At 31.8% G+C, this 11,391-nt stretch overlaps 1 protein-coding gene across 1 annotated transcript; it reads right to left on the bottom strand.

Annotated features, from left to right (window-relative positions):
* Positions 1 to 4,941, bottom strand: car (vacuolar protein sorting-associated protein 33A). Its single transcript, XM_018550011.1, has 8 exons — positions 4,777 to 4,941; positions 4,494 to 4,690; positions 1,948 to 2,432; positions 1,715 to 1,835; positions 1,500 to 1,660; positions 733 to 1,272; positions 194 to 316; positions 1 to 95 (listed from the first exon to the last, which is right to left on the bottom strand). Exons 1-8 carry the CDS (start codon positions 4,873 to 4,875, stop codon positions 7 to 9), a joined length of 1,815 nt encoding a protein of 604 aa, XP_018405513.1. The 5' UTR covers positions 4,876 to 4,941; the 3' UTR covers positions 1 to 6.
* Between the last annotated feature and the right edge of the window lie 6,450 nt (positions 4,942 to 11,391).

The raw sequence follows: 11,391 nt of genomic DNA on the forward strand, positions 1-11,391 counted from the left end.
CTCTTCTCATGTCTGTTCTAAATTTTCCATCAAAGAAGTAAGAAATGTGTTGCCATTGATTAATCTTGTAGTTCCCACAACAAACTCGACATTTACTGAAAAAAATTGTACTATGTTTATTGTATACGGTTTATTATGTACATTTATTTATTTGTGCAAATAAGTATTTCATAATGTAAATTACAACACTTACGCTCTTCCTGTTGCGATAGAAACCGAAGAGCAGATATCTCGGCGAAGGTGCATCCTCCAATGAAAAATATTAGAATTAATTTTGGTGGTTCCGAACTAGAGTCTTCGCTAGTAATAGAATTTCCTGAAATAAAATTTGATTAATGTATAAATATATTAGAAATATAAACTATGAATCCATACTGAATAAAGTTACAATCATGTAATTAAGACAAGTAAATCGTATAATGGATTGTTTCAATTCAGTATATAATTTTTTACAATCACATAATTTGAAAAGTCACTTAACGATGTGTTTTTTTTTCTTCTATTTCTATCATTTAAAATTTGATAACTATAAAATTACACGATGAATGAAATTGTTTCTAATATTATGTGATTTCTCAAATTATGTAATTTTATTATTTTTTTATTTATACTTACCGATTGTGAATTTTGTTTATTTATTTATTTGGCATAACTTGTTACATGATTTCGTTATGTAATTTCGTGATGTGATTTTTTTTATTAGGGATAAATCAAGATTTAGGTTTGACTTACGTCTTGTTGAAACATTGTATGGCACGCTGCTTACGGTAGGACCTGGCAATAATCCCATCACATCGTTCAATCCTTGCCATCCATTTGATTGTACTAGTTGTTCCGCCAATCTCACGCTCAGTGGTGCATATATGGAATGTACATAACTAATATCTTTTGGTGTTACTTCACTCTCGTCTTCAACAGTGAGCCTTAATGCTTTCCTTAATACTGCATATTGTCGTACCGATTGCTGCTGTTTTAATAAACCAGCCTTTTCCAGATTTAATAAAGTTGGTAAATGTTGAAATCCATATGTATGAATTATTTCTCTTTTGTAGTAATCTAACAACTTTGGTTTTAAACCAGAGTTTGTCAACGATTGTATGCAAAGCAAACGTAAAATTTTCAATAACGGTTGTTGCTGTGCTATCATATCTTCGATATACGCATTCGGTTTGTCCGTGTCGATACAGTTTAACAATTCTTGTTCGATTTGCAATGATTCTAGAAAGTTGCTTGAGTCGGTCACTTCTTTTATCATCTCAGCGATTGTGGTATCTAAGAGAGAAATTACAATAAATCATTAAAACATAAAAAGAATAATTAATATTAATACGAAATGCTCAATTGAGTAAAACAATTAAATAGAAATAAAGGGTTAAGAGCAAAGGCTGGTTGTTTGTTATAGTTTCCGCAACGTTATGCCACAGCCCTTTATTTCTATTAAAATAAAAAGAAAAATCATCAGAAAACATTAAATCTCAACATATATCTTTATATCTTACGCCTTGCTAAAGATTGTTTTGTTGCTAGCATATGTGGTAATCTTGCAACAAACTGCTTAATTTCTTGCACACTCTTATCTCCGTGCCTTTCGTCAAATTGAGATGAAATCACTTTGGCTTTCTTACTAAGAACTGGTCCAACGCCGTTAAAATTTTTATCTCTGTAAAAATATAACATAAAGAATTGTTAGGGAAACTTATGTACAATTATGTACCTAATCTCAGCAAAAAGTTCTTCTCCTGAATTCAATATAATTTGTTCCTTTTCATTCAAAGACATTGCTGTGGGAGAGTCATCTGAGTCATGGAACTTTCTTGCAGGTAATTGCACAGTATCTAAAATCGAAGACATTTCTCTGTTGTTATTTCATGTACAAAATGCATTCAAAGAGGTGCTTAAAGATTATAATTTTGAAATATAGAAAATGTACGAAAACTGATACTTCACTGTATTTTATTCCATATATTTCATCAATTAATCCTTCGTAGGTCAATTGTGTAACTAAAGGTGAGAGTAAATCTACAGATCGATCCAATAATAATAAATGTTCAATGGCTACAGACGATGCAGGGAGTGATTTATTATCTTCCTCTTCTCTATTCAGTCTCTCTAGCAATTCCCAAACTTTATTGGCAGCTGGTCCTCTTCCTGTGACTTTCGAGATTTTACCGTATAACTTTTGCAAGCCTTGTATGGCTTGCGCGACTTGATACAGACAAGTAGGATCATTTTCCAAATGGAATTCCTTAAAAGATCCGCTAAGTTCCATTGAGAGCAGATCATTATCAAATGGAAAAAGATCACACTTAAATTCTTCTATCAGCGTAAAGCTGCCAAACACACCGCGATTTTGAAGCTTCTTTTGACAAAGTAGACTCTTGCGCGGCACAAAGAATAAGTGAAATTCTTTACGCGGTCTCTTACCCTCTTCTCTGTAAACATAAATATGTATATATAATTTTTTAATACATAAAAATTAATTCAAATTATAAAATTTAAACGTAACATTACCATTATAAATAAATGAATAAAAGAGAACTCTGGGTTAATAAGAGGATAATGCGGATCATTGAGCGCAAAAAATTTTCTTCAAGATACAATAAAAGAGTTACTCTATAGAATAGCCTTTATTACCGAACCTCTCTTGGAGTCATCATCAACGAGTTTGATAAAGCATTCAGCAGATTGTAAAGATTAAGTTCACTCTCAGCTTACCAAATCTGTAGCAATATCTATTCAAATAATAAAAATTTTTTGTAGTAATATATATACAGGGTGTTAAAAATACCATTCAGCATTTATATGGTAGATAGTAATAGATATAAACATTTTTGTATGTTAGCAACATGACTTTTAGCATTATGAATGACATTTCTATTAGCACAACTATATAAAAAATGCATATTTGTTCTTGATTAGAGTAATAAGCTGACATTTTTAACGTGATACAATCTAATTGTATAATTATCAAATAATATGTATAAAAATGTTTATATCTCAGAAACGGTTGAGCTTTCGACTTATGTTCACTAAGGCTTTTTTAAAAAGTATGTTGTGTACTATCTACCGTATAAATGCTGAATGTTTTTTTTAACACCTTGTATAAATATCTAATATTTAATAAGATATATGTACAGGTGGCTTATACTAAAGTCTGTTCTACAATACGTAATTTCTTTTCAGTTTCTTGCTTTTTATTATTTTTTGTATCTAGTCTTTTTGTCTCTTATCCCATTTTTTGTTTTCTATCGTCCAAGATAGAAAAGTTAAAACTTGAGAAGAAATAAGGAATACATAGCAAGAAATATAATTATCAATTGAAAAAAACGATTGCAAAGTGAGAAGAAAACAAAAGGTAAAAAACAAGAAACAGCAAACAAAAAACACACATTGTAGAATAAACTTAAACAAAATATGAAACATACAAGAATGTTTGAATATCATGATTATAATAAACAATTAATAATAAATATTGATAATGGTATACAATCATCTCAATATGATGTGTCACTCAAGACGTAACAAATACACTTAAAAACAATAAGATTTTGTAATTATAACAGTCACAAGTACATATGAGCTAAATTAGGTAAAGAATGTCAAAACAATATAGTTAAAACACTTATCGTGGTCAAAAGAAATAATTTATGTTGTATAAAAAAGTAAATTACATTCATACTTGTCAACACTTTTTTTCTAAATCCTGTATGACTAAGTCTGCGATAATTGGTGAGAAGGGAAAACACATTGGAGTGCCAAAGTTCTGTATATAAAATTCATTATTAAACTGAAAACGGATAAGTTTAAAACTAAACTCATTGCTTGTAAAAATCCATCCTTAGGGGAATACACATTTTATTTTCTAACAAAAGTCCCATCTATGACAAACACTCTCAACAGCAAGGGATATTCGTAAATAACAAGTCTATATCCAAAGATATCAAACTAAAGTCATTGCTTAAATGTCTGCCTTTCAATTTCTGAACTAATTAAAAACTATTTTTGATGTTACTAAACTCCAAAAGAAAGTTGAAACGTTTGATAACAAAGGCAACTATTCTATATATGAATAACTATTTTATTATATCTTGAAAAAAATTCTTTGTGCTTAACGATCTGCGCTGCAGTCTCATTAGTTTCCTTTCATTTATTTATTTTGGAAGGCTACGAGTTTTTGTAAATATCATTGCTAATTATCATTATATATTAGTTCCAATATACAATTTTATTCCTTCCATCTACAATCTGGATCTCTTTTGTACAATCTAAATATTTTTTAGTATTAGAAATGTAGAAAAATTTATTTATTTCTCAACATCACTATTATATATTACCAAATAATTTTTTAACTCAAATGTTAAAATCTTTATTTAATAACAATTGAAAAAGAAGACAGAAAGAGAATAAAATTTTACTTATGCCAAAGAGATCCAAATAGCAGAAAAAAGGTTTAAATCCTATTCTATTTGATGATATATTTGCTGTACACCAACCCGTGAACATTTTCGGCAATTAGATCCATAAGCTCCAACTGTGGCCTCGAAATAAATATGACATTGGCAATGTTAGATGGTATTGTCAAAGTTCCACCATATAATGGATACATTTTCACAACACCGTACTCTTCTAATAAATTATACTTAGCGACCAGACCAATCGGTCCGGCTAATGACTGATCCCATATAATAGCCTGTACAATAAAGGAAAAATATATGGTAGAAACATATTGGTAATTAATTTGTTTTGATCTCCTTAGAGAAGGTTAAGTCAGAGTACCTTTGGGCCATCGCATTTTTCCAGTAGACAAAGCAATCGGTTCCTCGCCTGTTCCTGAATAAGTCCGACATTTAGTCTACCTCCTGTTAGATACGACATAATTACTTTACAAAATTTTACGTATTAGCTGTGCATAACATATTCAAGATCACTACGACATTTGTGTCACACAGGTCCATAGAACTGAACCATGATGGTAGCTCCAGACAACCAATAAGAATTGCAGCCAGCTTACGTCATCATTACGTCATCATTACGCGGCAAATCTGAATGGTTAAAAGTGAAGTAAATCATGGTAACGTCAATACATTAAAATAAGCGAAAGGATTTTATGGCAATGATGAGTGATAAGTATAAATTTGTGATGTCACAATTCGTACATATATATTAACTAAACTGCAATTAATATTGGAAACCAGTAATTCTTAATAATAAAATTAAATGATTATAATAAATTCAACAGAGTGGGACATTCTTGTAATTATTAATTACTTAATTAATAACACTTTTAATTTGTAAATTAATAAAATCAGAAATGAATTAGAAAATAATTAGTAATTAATACGTAATTTACATCCGTAATGAATGCTGTTTATTCTTGGAAAGTTGATATTTTTTTAAATTAAATAAAAATTAGTAGCATTAATATTATGTTGTATTCAATCGATTGATTGTCTGTCTTTGTTTGTCTAACGGGCCGATAATCATGGACATAGGGAAGATTCGAACCAAAAATCATGGACATAGGGAAGATTCGAACCAAAAATTATGGACATAGGGAAGATTCGAACCAAAAATCATGGACATAGGGAAGATTCGAACCAAAAATTATGGACATAGGGAAGATTCGAACCACAAAAATCATGGACATAGGGAAGATTCGAACCAAAAATTATGGACATAGGGAAGATTCGAACCACAAAAATCATGGACATAGGGAAGATTCGAACCAAAAATCATGGACATAGGGAAAATTCGAACCAAAAATCGTGGACATTGCAATGTCCACGATTTGTGGACAGAGGCGCTTTTCAAAATAAAGTAACAGCTAAATCCCGGGCATGGCCGCTCTTCAGGCTTCTCTCTGGTAGGACACTCCAGTAAGAATAATATTACTTTGACAATGTATAATTTGTTTTGTTATATTATACAATAAATGCTATATCACCATAAGACAAATGGCCGAACGTAATAATTTTTTTGTCACGCGTACGCATGACAAAAAATATTATGAGTAACTATAGTGGGGGTATAGTGTTTATAGCGCGGAACGGGTGCGAATAACACACTCGGTTCGCTCGTGCTTTCGCGCCCTTCGCGCCATAACACTATAGCCCCCACGCGTTACACAATAGTATTGTTCGTTTTGTCTTTCGGGAGCTGCTCGGAGTCGTTCTAAATAAACCCAGCGTACTTGGATGTGATCTATTTAATACTGCAAATGCTTCGTTGATCAATCAGAAGAAAAAATTTTACGAATTGATCAATCAAAGTATGTTTTGAGGTATCTACAACATTAAATAGACCGCATCCAAGTATGCTAGGTTCGTTCGGAGCGACTCTGAACAGCTCTCGAGAGACAAAACGAACGATACTAATGTACTATTAAAATATGTCAATCTAATGTTCTGCTCACTGAAATACTTTATACTCATATATATGTCACTTTTAAAGATTGGAAACATGAAGAGAGAATTATGCTCAACATGAAATATCTTTCTCTCATTAAAAAATCGGCTAGATTTTTGTTGACAAGATTTAGAACTATAAAAGGCGTGTAGATACAAATTTCGAAATACAAACTTAAACAAAGAACAAAAATATTGGTATATGGTATTAAAAAGAATTTTATCTGTGATAAAATTTTTGGCTTTGCGTGGATTGGCTTTCCGTAGTAGTAATGAGCAATTTGTTAACTTTTACAATGGAAATTTTCTTGGGACTTTGGAATTATTGGCGGAATACAACGATTTTTTTGAAGGTTCATATTGCATAATAACATGGAAACAAAAAAAGGAAACGTTTCATATTTATCAAATACGATCTGCGATGAATTTTTTGAAATCTTAGGAAAACATGTTAGGAAATGTATTGTTCATGAATTAAAAAATGCGAAATATTTCTCTACAATTATAGATTCAACGCCAGATGTCGAAAATATTGACTAATTAACTGTTGTTATTCAATATGTTTCTGCCAATAGTTGTTCTGTAAAACATTTTCTACTTTTTGGTAAATGTCTCGATCAGGGGACCCTCCTCCAATGACTTTGATCTTGACATATGTTGTCAAGGTCATGACCCTGAGTAACTTCCAACAGGTTTTAGCCGTCGCTCGTCCTCCATTAAAAAGTTATTAACAGTCATAGTTTTAAAATGAACGTATTATTTTTGCTTAAGTACTATTCTGCACCTTTCCCTGTTCAAAAACGTTAAATTTTCCACGCGAAGTAACTTTCACCCCCCTCCCCCCGCTGCAAAGAGGTGGAAAGTTTAAGGTGATGCTGGACCCGCCTGTTTTATTATTACTTATTTATACTTAGTTAAAGACTCGTTTCTCTTAATTGCATTTACGGATGGAAAAATCCTTCTGCATAATTAAAGTATCGACAACAATGAATTGCGCTAGCTACATTTCAATACAAAAAACGGAAAAAAAATTTACAGTTTCGTTATCGGCTTCTCACATAATGTGTCGAGTCGACTGCAGAAGCCGATAACGAAACTGTAAGTTTTTAATTTTCTTCCGTTTTTCGTATTGAAATGTAGCTAGCGCAATTCATTGTTGTCGATACTTTAATTATGCAGAAGGATTTTTCCATCTGTAAATGCAATTAAGAGAAACGAGTCTTTAACTAAGTAATGATAATAAAACAGGCACTCCAGCATCCGCTTAACGTTTCTGAACAGGGAAAGGTGTAGAATAGTACTTAATTAATACATGTATAGCAGAAATAATACGTTTATTTTAAAACTATGACTGTTAATAACTTTTTAACGAAGGACGAGCGACGGCTAAAATCTGTTGGAGGTTACTCGCAGGATCAAGACCTAGCGATAATATATGTCAAGGTCAAGGTCATTGGTGCTGCCTCCCCTATTTTAAATAATTATACCTTAATTTCATAAAATTATTATTAGATACTTTTATAATTACAATAATTATATATAGTATTGTTTTCTTAAACGTAATCTGTAATAATTAAGGACTCCTGTATGGTGCAGGAATAGCCGATTAATCGATAATTGCTGTAAGTAGCTAATAACTCATAGTATTCACATCGAAAACTTTAAACCGCTTTTTCTCGAGTTTTCATTTTTGCATTTTTTTCAAATTGGCGGGCAGGATTAAAAAAAAAGTATATAACCTATCCGAACCAAACAAAGCGCATTTTCTTCACTATTAAATTCTCTTCTAAGTGAACCTACTTGTTGATAAAAAAAAGTCATTTTTACTATTTTTTACAGCAGGTTGAAAACAAAAATTGTTTACGTAAATTCACACTTTTTCGTTTAAAACTGTATACAAATTTTTTTTCGCGATTTCTTCTGGGTTTTTGAGGTTCACTTAGAAGATAAACTTATAAATTAATAAATCTTTTTGGATTTTTGATTTCAGATAAAAATTACGACCTCCATCGTGCCCGCCAACTCGTCTTTGAGGCGCTGTCATCAATGTTTTATAAGTCCGCCATTTTGGAACATTTTTAATCAAAAAATTTGTGTAACATCTTCCATGATAATTTAAAATATATGCCAAGTTTGACGAAGATTGCTTGTTTTATTCTCTCAAAAAAAATCGCAAAAAACGGCTCGTTTTTAACAGTTTACTTGTACGTATATCCCCTCTCAATGGAAAATTGGATGAAGATATATTCGTAGAGTCCAGAAGGTATGGAACATATATATAAGAACGGTACAATTTTAAAACTAAAAAGGGCATTATACGGTCTCAAGCAAAGCGGACGGACATGGAACAAAACACTTGACAGTGCACTACGAGCTATAGGAATGAAAAAATCGACAGCTGATCCATGTGTCTATATAGATAAGTCAAATAAAAAGAGACTTATAGTAGCAGACTATGTAGACGACTTACTTATATTCTCAAATAATCCTGAAAAAGAAGAGAAGATAAACTTATAAATTAATAAATCTTTTTGGATTTTTGATTTCAGATAAAAATTACGACCTCCATCGTGCCCGCCAACTCGTCTTCGAGGCGCTGTCATCAATGTTTTATAAGTCCGCCATTTTGGAACATTTTTAACCAAAAAATTTGTGTAACATCTTCCATGATAATTTAAAATATATGCCAAGTTTGACGAAGATTGCTTGTTTTATTCTCTCAAAAAAAATCGCAAAAAACGGCTCGTTTTTAACAGTTTACTTGTACGTATATCCCCTCTCAATGGAAAATTGGATGAAGATATATTCGTAGAGTCCAGAAGGTATGGAACATATATATAAGAACGGTACAATTTTAAAACTAAAAAGGGCATTATACGGTCTCAAGCAAAGCGGACGGACATGGAACAAAACACTTGACAGTGCACTACGAGCTATAGGAATGAAAAAATCGACAGCTGATCCATGTGTCTATATAGATAAGTCAAATAAAAAGAGACCTATAGTAGCAGACTATGTAGACGACTTACTTATATTCTCAAATAATCCTGAAAAAGAAGAGCAATTAAAAACGCATTTAAACAAGCACTTTGAAATGAAAAATTTAGGAGACGTCAAGCAATGCTTAGGTATGACAATCGAGAGAGACTGGCAACGAGTAATTGAAAACGCATTTAAACAAGCACTTTGAAATGAAAAATTTAGGAGACGTCAAGCAATGCTTAGGTATGACAATCGAGAGAGACTGGCAACGAGGAGAGCTATATATCAATCAATCAAATTACATTGAGGCCATTCTACACAAATTTGGAATGGAAGGATGCAACCCAGTATCCACCCCTATGGACCCAAATGTAAAATTGAAAACAGCGAAAGAACCTTTATCTACACAAGAAATACAAGATATGAAGGAAGTACCATATGTTGAAGCAGTAGGAAGTCTCTTATATTTAAGCCAGATCTCACGTCCCGACATTGCCTTCTCTGTAAACCGCGTGAGTAGTTTTAATCAAAACCCGACTAAGGAGCATTGGAACGCTGTTAAACACATTTTTAGATACCTTAAAGATACAATAAATTTAAAAATCTGCTTTAAAAAGAACAGCGATAATAACATCACAGGTTTTAGCGATGCTGATTGGGCGAATTGCGAAGACACCAGAAATTCGATTACCGGATGTGTATTTATGATAAATAGTGGACCAATATCTTGGTATAGTAAGAAGCAGAAAAGTGTAGCTTTATCTACCGTAGAAGCGGAGTATATAGCACTATCATTCGCATGTCAGGAAGCAATATGGTTGCGTCACTTGCGTCGTTTGTCATTAGAAACAGAAAACGATTGCGACAATAAAACAATACCATTATACTGTGATAACACAGGTGCTAGCCAAAAACAATTCTTATAAGTCAAAGAACCAAACATATAGACGTGCGTTGTCATTTTCTTCGCCAACATATTGAAAACGAAAATATCGTCGTTAATCATATATCAACTAACGACATGATTGCCGATTTATTAACAAAAGCGTTGCCTAAGCCAAGGCATAATTTCTTTGCTACGAAACTAGGTTTAGTTAGCGTATAAGTATAAGCGAAAATAAAAATTCTTTTATTTACACCTTGTTTCTAGTACTAGCATAAAGATTATATAAGGAAATATAGTACAGCTAATAGTTACTCTTAATTATACCAAAATGCGTTCAAGGGTGCGTGTTAGATATACTTAATACGATTATGTGAAACTTATTTTTGTTATAACAAACTGACCGCGTTACCCGCCATATTGATTTTGTTCTTCTAGTATCGATATATCTAATAAAGATCGAGATTAATACTCTCATGTTCTAAGCCTAATAACGAACACACGTTATTATTTCTCTCCTTTCAAATCCTCATATTCTATCAAATATATATTAGAACAATAACATGGATAAAACAAGATAAAAACAAACGACGTTTCGACACTTATTGTCATCGTCTTTTAAACTGTTTCGCTTTTGGGTTCGTAGCCCTTCTCATTTTACTATTATTTAATTTATTTTTTAATTTTTTTAAACACAATTTTGTAATTCTAAAACCTGTAAAATATGCAGCAAACTGAAATATTTGTATGTCCTATGTATTATATATAGAAGATAGAAGTGTAAAATAATTACTGAATCATGACGGCCGAATGTCTAAGGGCTTTCAAGTCTTATTGATAAGCGCTATAAATAGCATATATCCAATCGAACCGTGTTCAATCATATGCAAAGTAACGACAAAAGTAACTGTAAATTTCGTTACCGTTACCCAAAAAATGTAACTTGTTACCGTTACAGTTACCAAAAAAAGAATAAAGTAACGCAGTTACCAGTAAAATTACCAAAAAAGTAATTTGTAACTGTAACTTCGTTACAAGTAACGAGTTACTTCCATTCCCTGTCAAAAACCCAACTTAACCTGTTTGTAGACAAATTAGTGTAAATAGGAACGTATCAAATTT

Source organism: Cyphomyrmex costatus, unplaced genomic scaffold (genome assembly GCF_001594065.2).
Source record: "Cyphomyrmex costatus isolate MS0001 unplaced genomic scaffold, Ccosl1.0 scaffold92, whole genome shotgun sequence".
In the NCBI taxonomy this organism is placed as follows: Eukaryota; Metazoa; Arthropoda; class Insecta; order Hymenoptera; family Formicidae; genus Cyphomyrmex; species Cyphomyrmex costatus.